The sequence below is a fragment of the Lepidochelys kempii genome, chromosome 1 (genome assembly GCF_965140285.1).
Source record: "Lepidochelys kempii isolate rLepKem1 chromosome 1, rLepKem1.hap1, whole genome shotgun sequence".
Classification (NCBI taxonomy): Eukaryota; Metazoa; Chordata; order Testudines; family Cheloniidae; genus Lepidochelys; species Lepidochelys kempii.
This window is the reverse complement of record NC_136380.1, coordinates 107,903,242-107,919,387: the sequence shown is the minus strand read 5'-3', so window position 1 is coordinate 107,919,387 and position 16,146 is coordinate 107,903,242. Positions and strand designations below refer to the sequence as shown.

General features: G+C 43.6%; 1 protein-coding gene across 6 annotated transcripts in view; it reads right to left on the bottom strand.

The window, feature by feature from the left end:
• Window positions 1-16,146, bottom strand: part of MYO16 (myosin XVI) — a 610,604-nt gene that overhangs the window by 239,095 nt on the left and 355,363 nt on the right. For 5 of the 6 annotated variants that reach the window (XM_073349543.2, XM_078853554.1, XM_073349529.2 and 2 more), the window contains 2 exons: window positions 15,599-15,704; window positions 7,479-7,596 (listed from right to left, as the gene is read on the bottom strand). In XM_073349543.2, coding sequence (XP_073205644.1) covers window positions 7,479-7,596; window positions 15,599-15,704 — 224 coding nt within the window. The remainder of the gene's footprint in view (window positions 1-7,478; window positions 7,597-15,598; window positions 15,705-16,146) is intronic. The other variant, XM_078853548.1, reaches the window with a different exon arrangement.

Sequence of the window (16,146 nt, the reverse complement as noted above, 5' to 3'; positions counted from 1 at the left end):
GTTGCCCTTTTAGGCAGATCAATCAGTTCAGACAGGAAGCAACAGCTTCCAGCAAGCTCCCTCCATTCTGTCCCGGAGCCCTATCCCCCTCCTTCGCTTTGTGAAGAGAGGGTACAGAGCGGGGGGCAGAGGCAGGGGGACATCCTGACATCAGCACCCCTCTCCTGCCCTCCCCCAGCAAGCAGGAAACTCCAGGGAGCAGCTCGAAGGCAGAGGGCAGGAGCAGCAGGCAGTGGGGGGAGGGCCACCTGAACTGCTGATGGGCAGCTGCCCAGCCACGGTACCTTACAGGGAATTTAGGGTAGCTGATGGGGGTGGTGGAAAGCTGCTGCTCCCCACTCCCTCCGCCCCCCCCCCCCGGTTCTAATCCACATGAGGAGGGGCTGCTCTTCCTGCAAGCCGTGGACAAAGAAGGCAGCTGCCAAACAATGTTATAAGGGAGCATTGCGTAACTTCCCTAAGTGATCCACAACGTAACAACGAAACAACGTTAACTGGGACGACTTTAAGTGAGGAGTTACTGTAGCTGCTTATCAGAGAGCATCTCCATTATTTGTTCTGTGGACAAAAACAGCATGGCTTGATCATGTGGTAGGTTGCACTCATTTCTTTGGGTGTCCTCTCCCCCCGGTACCTGCAGCAGTGCTGCCATCTTCTTCAGCTCCAGGTGCCCCCTGCAGGCTGTCAGTCAGCCTATACAGGTCTTGTCTGCTTTGGTCTTCTGGCCAGGTCACACAGTCCAAACCCTTTTTTACCCTTCTGGGCTTAATTCTTTTTCCACAATCAACTCAGCAGGGTCCCTACCCTCAGTTGTGGCCACAAACAGACCCTACGATTTGGCTGTGGCCTAGTGTGATGGGGTGTGCGTTAATCCCACACTATGGGTGGAGGAAATCCCACCCCTCATACCATGCTGGGCATGCTCCAACTGTTGTGCTAGTAGAAAGGAGAGCAGTTCAGCTCAGTCTGGGCAGGCCACTGAGGAGGAAGCATGGTTGGTGGAGGCTCCAGGCTAAGAGCCGCTACAGCCCCTGACTGCAGGAACCAAAGATCCTAAGGACTCGACCGGAGACCTGCTACCTAAAGTTGATTGGTGGAAGTCAGAGTTCCAGAGAGCTACCCATGCCAGGGAACCCAGAGACCCCAACAACATATGGACTACAGCTTCAAGAAACACAGTAGGAAGGGGCCCTTGGAAGCGGAGTGAGTGGTATCTCCCACCCATGTAAAGTCAGTGTGTTGCAGTAGAATCCCTGCTGACTGGGTGGACTTGCCACTGACAGGGCCCTGAGCTGGGACCCAGTGGATTCGGGTGGGCCAGTGTTCCCCTACCACAGCCGCCACCTCCCTTTGGTGGCAGCCACATGGACTCTGGCCATTGGGCCACACTATCTTGAGTGCAAGGACAGTCTGGTAGACTGCAACCATGGTGCCCTCACAACCCTGATCCACTCCCAAAAGGGGGACGAGGTGTGCATACACTTAAGCAGCATTCTTCCTCACTCCACAGGTTCCAGCCTGGAACTGTCTTGCGAGCAGCAGGCAGCTCCTTTTTTTTCACCCTGCTAGGCCTTGATTGGCTGCTGCTGGTTGTTAGCCCTTCTAGTGGCTGGAGGACCACATCTCAATGGCTCCCAGGATGCCTCTCTAGGCAAGCCTTCAGATGAAATACTGGCTGCTCTTTTCTTCTCAGAGAACTGGCTCCAGAGGTGAGGTACAGCAGAGCATCAGGGCCTCCAGTAGGAGGCCACAAAGGCCTGCTACACCCTGTCACATGCCTCCCACTGCAGAAAGGAACCAGGGTGTTGGTCTTGTCCAAGGATAACATCCCTTCCTTTTTTTCCATGACTTTTGCCCTTCCCTGGGTACAATTCATTACCTGCCCATGCCTATATGGGTTCAAGCAGGGTGATCCCATTGACTATCTTTTATAGGGCTACTGGCCTATTTACCTCCTTTGATCATTTCTTCCAGCATGGGGGCAGTTCTTGTTTGGCTGCCTCAAGGAAGTCTGCCAGCCCTTTAACCATTTTTCTTGTCTCATCAGTGAATATGACAATACTACAAGTCATGTAGTATTCAGTATGTCATTCAAAATAAGTTGCATGTCTTGTAATTCTAGTCCTCCAACAGCATTGACGGTAACCAACAGCACTGTGCAAGACGGCTTCTCTGCCTTTTTGGGAATGGCCTTCTGGAGACACTCACATGCACAGCCTTTGGACACAAAGTCTTTTTTATCCAATTCAATTCCATCTTAGGATTTCTAATTATTACCAAATCACATCTTTTTTCCTATGGCCTTCATTAAAGAGTTTATGAAAGCCCATTTCTGAGCCTCTTGGACCCACATCACATTGTGTGTGATGTTACCGGTTGGAGAATCATTTTTGTTGTTCTCCCCTGAAACGTTCACTTTTGCTTATAGGCTAGTCTTCTTTTCAGCTCCCATTTGATTAGAACTGTGTATTGAGGTTTCCAAATCTGTGGTCTCGGGGGGGAGCATCAGCTCCTCTTCTTGCACTGTGGCTCCTTCTTGGGCATGCCATTTTCCCTTGTTGGTCTGGCAGCTTTCCTTTCCTGAGATCTGAGTACTGCCTCAGCCTGTTTGTCTTGTGCCTGACATTCCCCAGAGCTCAATTCACCCAGAGGGCTGCCTTCTCACTTTCTAGTAATTTGATTCTTTTATCACTGGTCTTAACTTTTCATCAAGTTCCCTCAATTCCTTTTGTAACAGCAAGTACTGTTGTTTGTCGCCCTCCTTCTTCATCCTCGGGTGGGCTGACTCTTGCTCTCACTTTATGGATTGAGCCAGAACCTCAGTCCATTGAAGAGTTTATTTTCTCTAGCTCCTACAAGAATAGTGCATTTTGGCCCTCTATAAGGTTGAGTTATGCCATGACTTCCTCCTTGACTTTATCAGCTGCAGTGACCTTGTCTTCTAATTTTCTGCACTCTGTTAGTTGTTGAGATTTTTGGGTAGCCACAGAGATTACTGTATCACCACAGCCTCTATGGTTGACACAGCCTCTGTATTGGTGTATGGTGCGGTACTTGAATACTTACCCCACTCCCTTGTGGGGACGTAAGCTTCCTGGTCAACTGTCAGCAAGCTTTCTACTTCAATGTCCATGCTTGTGTGCTTATTACAACTCCCTGCTCTCTCCTGGATCATCATCCTCTGTCCTCTCAGTTCCTCAATTTGTTACTGGTTATTTGTTGAGCTGGTTATTGGATCAGAATGATTCTTGTAGCTGGGTGTTGAGGTTGTCCCATTTTCCCATGAACAATTCTTTCTCGCTCTGTTGCTGCTGAAGCCCCAGGCTGAGCATTATATTCTACTCTTGCAAACTGATCTGCTGGGTCTCCAGTGCCGCATCTGGTCCTGGAGGTCTTTCAGAGCCACTTCATGTTCCTTTCACTGACTTTGTAGCTAGCCCTGCACTTTAGAGACATTCTATGTAGCTGTCTGTAGATCCTGTTGCAGTTTCAGGTTATAAAACAGCAGAAATTTCAGCTCTTCATCCTTCCTCTGCTGGATCTCCTTGATCTTGGCTGTACAGTCAATCTAAACAGCTTCCTTCTCATCTGTAGTTGCTGGAAATTCTCTTGCTTCTCCTTTAGCTCCTCCTTGTCCAGCTCTTCTTGGAGCCAGGAGGTCTCAGCCTGATTTGCTACCTGCAGACTTTGCAGTTGCTCCTTTAGCAACCTCTTTTCTTTCCTTTTCCATCTTTGATTTTAGCCCCACTTCCAAAAGTAGCTGCACGACTGGCGAAGGACTGGTGCTTGAGTCTGGCTGTTGGCCTGGATCTCTCACAGTTGGTCGTATAGCTTGTTTGCTCTCTTCTATTCCCGGTGTAGCAGCTGTTTCAATGTGGCACTGCACTATCCCCATTCTCAGTGTCTTTCACTTCTTCCCTTGGCTGGTTGATTAAACCTGTCTGGCTGCCCTTTCCAAAAGGCTTCCATCAATAGGTCAAGCCCTTGCTCCTCCTGTTTCAGTTCCCGGGAACTTGTCCTGTTAACTAGTTCCCTCTTCCCTTTATCTATCTAATAGCCATTTGCCTGGCATTTCTTGGACTCTGAGTCTATAGCTATTCCAGCCGCACTGCCCTCACCTCTAAAGGAGGGAGGGAAGATCTGTATTTGGACATCATCATATCTCCTACTGGCCTTAAACCTGTATTTGCTTTCCTAAACCAGTTATCCCCAGTCATGCTGCTGCTTTGCTTCTTTTTGATTTGAGCTCTGCTTCCCTGCTAAAATCAAGATTCTCTGCTCTTATGTATTGGCCACCACTGTGATGGTCCATCCCAGTCAGGTGGTTTCTGGCCTTTGACACCTTGTTCAGATGTGCAGTCATCCAAAGCCTGGAGTATTTTAGCCATCATCTGCCCTTATAAGTGTTAGAGCTGCACCCTTAACTGATGGACCTCTCAGGTGCTAACTCTGGCTTTTTCCTGAGGAAGACCCTGCTCCCTTTTGAGCATTTCAGCCAGCCCTTGCATCTAGGTCCAAGTAAGTAATTTCTCTCACTATCTGTTACTAGCCCTATCTGCCTGTTGGTTAGTTACTAGACTTGCACCCTTTCCTTGAATAATTTTACCTGGAAAGTCCACATTTGCATCTCTAAACTGAATAACTTCTCCATCATCTCATTAGTTTTCTTGCCCCACGTGTTCCCTGGGATGCTGGGAATTTTGGGACCTTCCCCCAAGTTTCCTCACTAGGGTCCTTGCTTTCTTCCCTGCAAGTGCTGGGGTTCTTCTGAATGTTTTGTTTGTTTGTTGGGTTAAGACTCCTGCATCAGGCCCTTTAAACTTCTGAAACTCTCCTGCCCGGTGGGTAAAGGAGACATCACCATATCCCTGATAAACAGTGGGGACAGTGAACCGTGTGATAGAACCCGGTCTTGACTTTCATACCTTAGATTTGTCGAGTTACATTATTTCTCATACCCCCATAGTGAGGTCCTCTCTATTTCCGTTTCAAAATCCTTGCCAGATTATGTCTCTTTACATGCCCTAGCTCCCCACACATGAAACACATTACCTTTGGGACTTCACTCTTCTTAGCTCTGGGGCTAAGTCTCTTTAACAGCCATCAGAGTCTCTGGCATCTGAGAGCAGGCATCCTTTGTGATCCAGACCTCCCCTGGGTGCTTCAGTACTCAGCACCCACCAATAATTCCTTTTATCTCTGTTACTCCAGGGGCAAACCCAACATGTAGATCCCTCTTGCCCACAGTACCTGCCCCATTAGCAGGACTGTCTGACTTCTTCTCCTTTGGTGTCTGTGATGGCTGGGCCTATCCGGACACTGTCATAGTGGGCTCCCTACCAAGCCTGAGACTAATGCTCCTGGACTTGTTGCTGCTGCTTCATCTGAAGATTCAAGATATCGGCGATCTCATGCTTGAGATGGGCGTAAGCATTGTTTTGTATTATGATCCCTTCTTGATGAAAGGCAGTCTTGCATCCTGCTTTTGGTACCATATTTTGGTGAGTTACACTCACTTCTTGGAGCAACCCCTTGTGTCCTGGCACAGTGGTGCCATTTTCTTCAGCTCCCTCTGTGCCCTGCGGGTCTTCTGTGGCTCAGCCCTTCCGCTGGGTCACACAGTCCAACCTCCTTCCTGGGTACCACAAACTCAAAAAAAAAAAAGTTCCTTGCCCTTTAGCACCAATTATAACACAATAGTTTCTTACCCATCTGAGCTTAATTCCCTTTCCTCAATCAACCCAGCAGGGTTTCTCCTGCACTCCTGCCCTCAACTGTGGCCACAAACAGGCCCTGCCCAGGCCTGGTTCCTTTGACTGCGGCCTAGGAAACATCCTTCTTCACTCTGCAGCCTACAGCCAGGTACTGTCTTGCTAGCAGCAGGCAGCTCCTTTTATTTTGGCCCGCTGGGTGTAGACTGGCTGGTGCTGGTCGCTAGGCCTTCTAGCTGCTAGAGGACCAGATCTCCATGGCTCCCAAAATGGCTGCTCCCGGGATGCCTCTCTAGGCAAGTGTGGAGATTTAATACCAGCTGCTCTTTTCCTCTCAGAGAACTATTGCCTGGCATGGGGTGCAGCAGAGCACTGGGGCCTCAAGCAGGGGGCCACAAAGGCCTGGTATATTTGATCTCAGATCATGTAATTAAAGGCTGTATTGTATAATGCATAGGGAACCTTAATCTGGCATTTCCTAACTTCTGACTACTTGACTTTGCAACCTTAATAATGTTATGTTAATCTAGGTGTGTGTGTTTCTCTGTGTGTGTATGTCTGTGTGTGCTAGTTATACATGGAGTAGCTCTATTGACTTCAATTAAAGATACATGAAATATAGGATTTTTAAAACCTGGGTTCTACAACCTTTAGCTTTAATCTTACACCCTCAAGTCAAAATGTGGTTTTAGTCCATGTTGATGTTTAAATCACCTTCTTTCTTCAAATCATCCTGCAGTGATTTATAAATGAAAAACCTTGCTTTACTCGTCTTAGTTTTAAATTTACTTCATAAGTATCATATTCCAACTGGAAAAAATCCTTTTAGTTACACACACCATGATATTTTCATCATGAAGGGAAAAGAATAAACCATCTAATTTTACTAAAGGTGCAGTGAGCTCTCCAGAAGAAAATCAACTGAGATTTTTTTGTCCTTATTTCTGCGAACTGAAATATACCCAGATGTATACCCAATGTACTTAGGGGACTTCTCTGAAAGCACAGACCAATTTGGAATGTTACAAAAATGGATTATTTTGGAAACATGAGGACAATTCACTCTAATTTACCCAGAAGCTAGACTGTAGCTTTTGCCACATAGCTGTGCCCCTCCAGAAGCTTTTCAGGGAATTGTGCCTCTGTCAGCCGCCACCCCAAACCCCGATTTTCCTCCAGCATTTATAATGGTGTTAAATATATAAAAATGCGTTTTTAAATTTATAAGGGGTGTTGCACTCAGAGGCTTGCTATGTGAAAGGGGTCACCAGTGCAAAAGATTGAGAACCATTCGTTCAGGAGATATTAAAGTACATACTATAACCCTAATTACCAATGCTTGTAATCTACGTTAATGATCCTTTACTTATTTTTAATTTCATTAGAAAAGTAAATAGATCATGTTATTTTTTTAAACCATAAACATATATAGAAATATAGTTTCCTTTGAAATATAGGAGGTATTCCACAAATTTTCCTTGTGTTTATCTGCCCTCTAGTGGTTAAATAGAACAGATAGCTTCTTTTTAATACTGTACTTATGATTCCCACTACTGATTGGCTAATAATTACACAAATGCTACTATTTTTATAATTTTGTCTTCTTTGCCTCATACCACAATTCCACTTGTCTCATCTGCCTATTATGTCTGGTCTTTTGGACAATTAACATTTTGGGTCAGGGACCATCATTTTCTATATGCCTAGCATAATGGGACTCAGACGCGGAAGTCCTCTAGATGCAACCATAATATAAATAATACTTACCTCCAGTTAATACTTTTTTCTTCTCACAGAACTGCAGCTCAAAATATTTTATAAAACAGCTGGACAAATTATTCAGGGTTGTTTTAGCATGTCCAAAAGCCTCCAAGATACAGTTTACCTGCAATAAAATATAAAGGTAGTGAAGTGGCAATATGACAGGAAGTAAACAGGAAAGAGTTTCAATGTGTTTCAGTGGCAACTGTTGGGTGAATAGTACTTGAAATCAGGCCAGTTATTTGTGTGCCTATATAGCGCTTTTATTTCTGAAACTCTTTGCCAAGGTTCATAGGGAAATAAGGAGGGCTCAAAGGACAAAGCCTTTGTAAGAGAGACAAATTGGGTGAAGTGATATCTTTTATTGGACCAACTTCTGTTGGTGAAAGAGACAAGCTCAAAGGAAACCTGCACATTACCTTCAAAAGATGAGCCTGGGAGCTTAAAATAACAACTTTGTTAGACAGTAAAAATCATGGACTCAATAAAGACTCCAGATTACGGCTAATTTTAACAATTTGTAACCCTCTAATACTCCTTTGTCCTAGGACTGCAGCGATATTAACTGCCCACTTCACTCTGAATGGTCTCTTGCAACATATGTTAAGTCCTTATGCTTAAGAATCCGTTCCACCTTGTGTTTAGCTGTGACACTCTGAGTGCCTTTCCCAGACCTGAAGAAGAGCTCTGTGTAACCTCCAAAGCTTGTCTCTCTCACCAACAGAAGGTGGTCCAATAAAAGATATTACCTCGCTGACCTTGTCTCTCTCTAATATCCTGGCACCAGCAAGGCTACAACAACACTGCAAAAAACCTTTGTTGACAGACAGTGGTAGAGATCAGGAGGTAGAGCCACATCCTAGAAATAAAAAGTCACTTACCCTAGTTTTACACTAACACAACTCCATTGGGTCAGGTTCTCTGATGTACCAGTATCTGCCGGTTGTGGCTTCCTGATTCTCAGGCTAGCTGCATGCCAGTTGTGGCCCTGACATGCTTTAGAGCAGCCTCAGAGATGATCCAAAGAACACCAGCAGGCTATGGCTCCCCATGTAGTAACATTTCAGCTATGTTCCCTCCCATCCCTGACATGATTGCTTGGGGGCTGCAATAGGGGTTGTCATAAATATAAAGGGAAGGGTAAACCCCTTTAAAATCCCCCCTTGCCAGAGGAAAAATCGTCTCACCTTTAAAGGGTTAAGAAGCTAAAGGTAACCTCGCTGGCACCTGACCAAAATGACCAATTAGGAGACAAGATACTTTCAAAAGCTGGGAGGAGGGAGAGAAACAAAGGGTCTCTGTCTGTCTATATGCTGCTTTTGCCGGGGATAGACCAGGAATGGAGTCTTAGAACTTTAGTAAGTAATCTAGCTAGGTATGTGTTAGATTATGATTTTTTTAAATGACTGAGAAAAGAATTGTGCTGAATAGAATGACTATTTCTGTCTGTGTGTCTTTTTTGTAACTTAAGGTTTTGCCTAGAGGGATTCTCTACATTTTGAATCTAATTACCCTGTAAGGTATCTACCATCCTGATTTTACAAGGGTGATTCCTTTACTTCTATTTACATCTATTTCTATTAAAAGTCTTCTTGTAAGAAAACTGAATGCTTTTTCATTGTTCTCAGATCCAAGGGTTTGGGTCTGTGGTCACCTATGCAAATTGGTGAGGATTTTTACCAAACCTTTCCCAGGAAGTGGGGTGCAAGGGTTGGGAGGATTTTTGGGGGAAAGACGTGTCCAAACTATGTTTCCCAGTAAACCCAGTTAGAGTTTGGTGGTGGCAGTGGATATTCCAAGGACGAAGGATAAAATTAATTTGTACCTTGGGGAAGTTTTAACCTAAGCTGGTTAAAGTAAGCTTAGGAGGTTTTCATGCAGGTCCCCACATCTGTACCCTAGAGTTAGAGTGGAGGAGGAACCTTGACGGGGTACCACAGAAACCGGCTATGCTGGCTATGTGCCAGTTGGGGACCTCCCCAGATGGGAAAACCTAGCAGCTTTATGGCCCCTGTGCACCATTAGACTATCACAAAGGGGCTGGAGTGAGGGAGAGGATCTGGCTTATTGACTTCAAATAGAGTTACTCCTGATTTACACCAGTGTAAGAAAGATGAATCCAGCTCAGCTTTTTTTTTTTTTTTTTTTTGGCAGCTCTCTATAAATGCATTTCCTTGATCCAACTTACTGGGCAAATTATTTTTTTAAACAATATATTTTGCAGAGTGAAAATAAGTTTCACTTTTCTCTCACACAAACAAATGACTGGTATATATATAACATGCAGTGGCAAATCCAGGTGCCATTTTTACACATTTTTAAAATATATTTGGTTAAAAAGTCTTACAATAAAAGTGTATTTTCTCATTTGGTTGAGCAAGGATTTGTGTGACTCCCTGTGAATTTAAGTCACTATATATCATATAGTTACATAGAATCATAGGACTGGAAGGGACCTCGAAAGGCCATCTAGTCCAGTCCCCTGCACTCATGGCAGGATTAAGTATTATCTAAACCATCCCTTTAGTATGTTTTTTTTAACTAGATGGAGAGCCTGACTCAGAACTAATTTGCACCTTGCATTGTCATTTGCACCTTGGAAAACTTGGGTATAATGCACTACTACTATTTTACTACACAAAAGTGCAAGGCTGTAGAAAATCATGCCTAAGGTTGTGTGTCTGTCATGGAAGTCATGACTTTCCGTGACCAGCGTGACTTCTGCAGCGGCCAGTACGGCAGGCCTGTGGGTCTCCTGAGCAGCTCGGGCAGCCCCTGGGCCAGCTGCACCGGCTGCTACAAGGGCAGTCTTGGGCCACTGTGCCCCCCACCAGCAGCAGCAGGAGTTTGGGTATGGGAGGGGGTGAGGACTCCGGACACTGCTTAGCTTGGGGAAGCGGCGACGTCCCTTGGCTCTGTCCTAAGTGGAGGTGTGGCCAGTGGGGCTCTGTGCACTACTGCCACTCGCAGGCACTGCCCCTGCAGCTCCCACTGGCCACGGTTCCTGGCCAATGGGAGCTACAGAGCCAGTGCTCAGGGTGGGGGCAGCGCGCAGAGCTCCACTGGACGAGCCTCCGTCTAGGAGCCAAGGGACATGTTGCCGCTTCCGGGGAGCCATGCGGAGCCAGGTAGGGAGCCTGCCAGCCCCGACAACCCGTCCCCGCAGCAGCAGCAGGTGTCCTGCATTGTGCGCTGCTGCTCGCCCCCACCCCAGCGCCAGTAGTCAGGGGTATATAGTACAAGTCGTGGACAGGTCACGGGCCATCAATTTTTGTTTACTGCCCATGACCTGTCCATGTCTTTTACTAAAAATACCAGTGACTAAAACGTATCCTTGAAATATTACAAATTTAATTAGCTATTTGTCCAGTAGATGGCAGCAGAAAATTGGCTAATTTAGTTCTGTAACTTCAGCAGGATTACATCAAGGATGAATTTGGCCAAGTGAGACTAATTCCACACTTGTGTAAAGACATACAACTCTACTGACTTTAATAGAGTTATGCATAGCTGCTGCACATATGAATTTAGCTCATCATGCTTACCAGTACTTCCTAAAAAGTAAATTAAAGTGAAAACCAAATTTGCCCTCCTATGTATGTGCTCATTTACTTTTTATGGAAAGCATCTTAACTGATCTGAATTGCACCTGCATGATTGTTGACAGAAGTTGGCCCAATGACAGAGACCAAGTCAGTGTCAGAGTCAGGAGCAGAACCCAAGTTTCCTGACTCTGATTCCTGTTCCGTAGTCACTGGACCATGCTGGTCATTTTCCCAGTTACTTATTCTCTGAGTCCTCCAGTTCTTCTTATTTATTTAATCTGAACTGTAGGAAAGGAAAAGCCATAGAAGATCTGATCTTGATTTTGAAATCATAACTGAGTTAAAATACAGGAGGAGGATTTATGGGCCAGGTCCTCAGGTGGAGCAAATCAGTGTAGGTCCACTGAAGTCAGTGGAGTTATTCTGATGTACACCAGCTTTAGATTTGACCCATTGTGTTTAACATAATGAACTAAGGCTTTGTTACTTGTATATAACTATGCTAGTACAACATCAAACAGGAGAATTTAAATGCACAAAACTGAAAAGTTACAGTTCCCTCTCTAACATTAACACAGTTTCATTGATCATCTATATTAAAGCATGTATTTTAAAAAGTATTGCCAGTGATTCAGACCTCTCTGTGTGATAACAGTGCAATGCAATAAAGTAAACACTACTCTGAAAACTTTAATATTTGAATTTCCAGACTGTGGCTTTGTTTGAATGTATAATGCCTGAAGTAAATTCAGTTGTGCTTATTTCAATGTAATCAGATTTCAATACACAACTATTGAAATATGAATGTAGGTGTGTTTTCCAATAACCAGACATCAGTAGGACTCCTAACTCATCGGCATGTGAATGTACAAGATATGTATCTGCACATCTGTAGCTTCTCATTTGCAAATAATCACTGATGACAATAAACACTGTCTATTTGTGTCAGTTGTACTTGGCCAGTGTTTCTCTATCTAGAACGCAGCATGAATATTTCAGAAAGAAAATAGTGTGTTTTGAATAACCTGTGTGTCAGTTTCAAATGCTATTGCAAAAACCCCCCCAAAATTAGCAAATATCTCATTTTTATTGAAGATTATGCATATGACAAGTTTGTGTTCCAAAACAATGACAGTTTGAGCTCAGTTTAAGTGGTGATGGTGAGCGAGGGAGAGACTGACAAGTTTTTTAAAAGCAGAACATTCAGAAATCAGAAATGACTGCATGGATTGCAGATTAAAACATTTCAAATATTATTACTATGACTGTTCTTATTTGAATTCCCATAGCACATAGGAGCCCTCATCATGGTCCAGGATCCCATTGTGCTAGGCACAGTAAAAACACAGAACAGTCCCTGGTGCAAATAGTTTACAGTGTAAGAGAAGAGTCAACAGATGGATACAAACAGACAAATGGGGGGAGTATACGTAAACAATGAGACAATATTGGTCAATATAGTAGGCAGCGGAGCTGAGTCCAAGCATGAGTCATTTAGCCCAAAAGGTCATTTTGGAAACAGTTATAAAAGTCCAAAAAAGAGTGGTTTAGACTGGAGTGTCCATCTGAACTTTAACCATCTGTGTTCCTGCTGTAACAGTATGATAGGCGAGTTGTGCTGTCCAGTTGAATGAAAACTTTGGATTTAGTATTTACTGTCACAGAAATAGATTCTGCTGTTGGACAGAAGTGGCCAGTTCCCATGCTTTCCTGTTTCCAAATAATCACTGATGGAAGGGTTGTCTATTTGTGTGAGTTGCACTTCAAACTTCAGTGAGGTTTTTACCCACGAAAGCTTATGCTCAAATATACCTATTAGTCTTTAAGGTATAGTCACCGGACTCCTTGTTGTTTTTGTTAGAGAATAGTAATGATAGTACTGTATGTATCACCAAGACACAGTGATTTCCCTAAAACTTTCCAATTTTGTCTCCTATAAGATTACTTCAGATACTGCAGTATTTTTTATACTTGGCAGAAGGAATACCAGGAGGGAGAAGGTGGGTGAGGAAGCTTGAAAGCTTGTCTCTCTCACCGACAGAAGTTGGTCCAATAAAAGATATTACCTCACTCACGTTCTCTCTCTAATGTACTGGGACCAACAATGCTACGGCAATACTACATATAAGGAACACCACAGACACAGATGGAACCTTATTTAGTTATCAAAGGCAATAGGTATGTTTTTAAGGGAGAGCACTGTACTATAGACATTTCCTATATGTAGAAGCAAGGATGAAAATCAAAATGACCACAAACCATGTTAGCAAAGCTGGCTTCCACATGTGGGCAAGACTCACCAGCCAGACACCCAGGAAAGAATTCTCTGTAGTAACTCAGATTCCAAACCATCTAACATCCCATCACAGGCCATTGGGCATATCTACCACTGATAGTTGAAGATCAATTAATTGCCAAAATTAGGCTATCCCATCATATCATCCCCTCCATAAATTTATCAAGCTTAGTCTTGAAGCCAGATATGTCTTTTGCCCCTATTGCTTCCCTTGGAAGGCTGTTCCAGAACTTCACTCCTCTGATGGTTAGAAACCTTTGGCTAATTTCAAGTCTAAACTTCCTGATGGCAAGTTTATATCCATTTGTTCTTGTGTCCACATTGGTACTGAGCTTAAATAATTCTTCTCCCTCTGTGGTATTTATCCCTCTGATATATTTATAGAGATCAATCATATCTCCTCTCAGCCTTCTTTTGGTTAGGCTAAACAAGCCAAGCTCCTTGAGTCTCCTTTCATAAGACAGGTTTTCCATTCCACGGATCATCCTAGTAGACCCTTCTCTGTACCTGTTCCAGTTTGAATTCATCCTTCTTAAACATGGGAGATCAGAACTGCACACAATATTCCAGATGAGGTCTCACCAGTGCCTTGTATAATGGTACTAACACCTTCTTATCTCTACTGGAAATACCTCTCCTGAGCCATCCCAAGACCGCATTAGCTTTTTTTCATGTCCATATCACATTGGCAGCTCACAGTCATCCCGTGATCAACCAAAACCCCGAAGTCCCTCTCCTCCTCTGCTACTTCCAAGTGATGCATCCCCAGTTTATAACAAAAATTCTTGTTATTAATCCCTAAATGCATGACCTTGCACTTTTCACTATTAAATTTCATCCTATTACTATTACTCCAGTTTACAAGGTCATCCAGATCTTCCTGTATGATATCCCAGTCCTTTTCTGTATTGACAATACTCCCAGCTTTGTGTCATCCGCAAACTTTATTAGCACATTCCCGCTTTTTGTGCTAAGGTCAGTAATAAAAAGATTAAATAAGATTGGTCCCAAAACCGATCCCTGAGGAACTCCACTAGTAACCTTTTTCCAGCCTGACAGTTCATCTTTCAGTGTGACCCGTTGTAGTCTCCCCTTTAACCAGTTCCTTATCCACTTTTCAATTTCCATATTGAGCCCCATCTTTTCCAATTTAGCTAATAATTCCCCATGTGGAACCATATCAAATACCTTACTGAAATCGAGGTAAATTAGATCCACTGCATTTCCTTTGTCTAAAAAATCTGTTACCTTCTCAAAGAAGGAGATCAGGTTGGTTTGACATGATCTACCTTTTGTAAAACCATGTTGTATTTTGTCCCAATTACCATTGACCTCAACTACTTTCTCCTTAAAAATTTTTTCCAAGACCTTACATACTACAGGTGTTAAACTAACAGGCCTGTAGTTACCCGGATCACTTTTTTTCCCTTTCTTAAAAATAGGAACTATGTTAGTAATTCTCCAGTCATACGGTACAACCCCTGAGTTTACAGATCCATTAAACATTTTTGCTAATGGGCTTGCAATTTCATGTGCCAGTTCCTTTAATATTCTTGGATGAAGATTATCTGGGCCCCCTGATTTAGTCCCATTAAGCTGTTCAAGTTTGGCTTCTACTTCGGATGTGGTAATATCTACCTCCAATCCTCCTTCCCAACTGTTATCCTACCATTATCCCTAAGCTCATCATTAGCCTCATTAAAGACTGAGGCAAAGTATTTGTTTAGATATTAGGCCATGCCTAGACTATCCTTAACCTCCACTCCATCCTCAGTGTTTAGCAGTCCCACTTCTTTCTTTGTTTTCTTCTTATTTATATAGCTATAGAACCTTTTACTATTGGTTTTAATTCCCTTTGCAAGGTCCAGCGCTACATGGCTTTTGGCCTTTCTCACTTTATCCCTACATGTTCTGACCTCAGTAAGATAGCTGTCCTTGCTAATCCCTCCCATCTAGCACTCCTTGTAGGCTTTCTGTTTTTTCTTAATCACCTCTCTAAGATGCTTGCTCATCCATCTTGGTCTACAACTCCTGCCTATGAATTTTTTCCCCTTTCTTGAGATGTGGACTTCTGATAGTTTTTGCAACTTTGACTTGAAGTAATTCCAGGCCTCCTCCACCTTTAGATCAACAAAGCACCTAAAATATTTCAATAGCTAGGGCAGGATCATGCCCTATGTAAGTATGCCTGTGGAATTCACAATTTCCCTCTAAGTAAAAATCTCTTTTCTTGGTCAAAATACATATTGATGCTATGTTCTGAAACAGCTCAAAATGCTACTTACATGTTTTACCTTTGAATCAAAGGTACACCTGCTGGAACTGGATCTGCATGTCAGGTGCTTCACTATTTGTTTGCAGGCTTCAGTTTTCCCAGAACCACGTTCTCCACTGCAGAAAGGAGGGAAGGGAGAAAAAGGCCACTGTTTAATTTTTTGTCTCAGTTTTATACATTACATTATTTACATGCTCTGTTATCCCTACTGGAGTGGACACTCCAGACAAATGTTAATTCCTAATAGAGGCATTATTAGGAAATAATATGATCATTAAATAATCTGGATATTAAATACACATGAACACCACATAAAAGACAAACTGGCTCATAGTCTATGATTACAGACACTAGCCAGTATATGCACAATCATAGAATCATAGAATATCAGGGTTGGAAGGGACCTCAGGAGGTCATCTAGTCCAACCCCCTGCTCAAAGTAGGACCAATCCCCAACTAAATCATCCCAGCCAGGGCTTTGTCAAGCCTGACCTTAAAAATCTCAAAGGAAGGAGATTCCACCACCTCCCTAGGTAATGCATTCCAGTGTTTCACCAC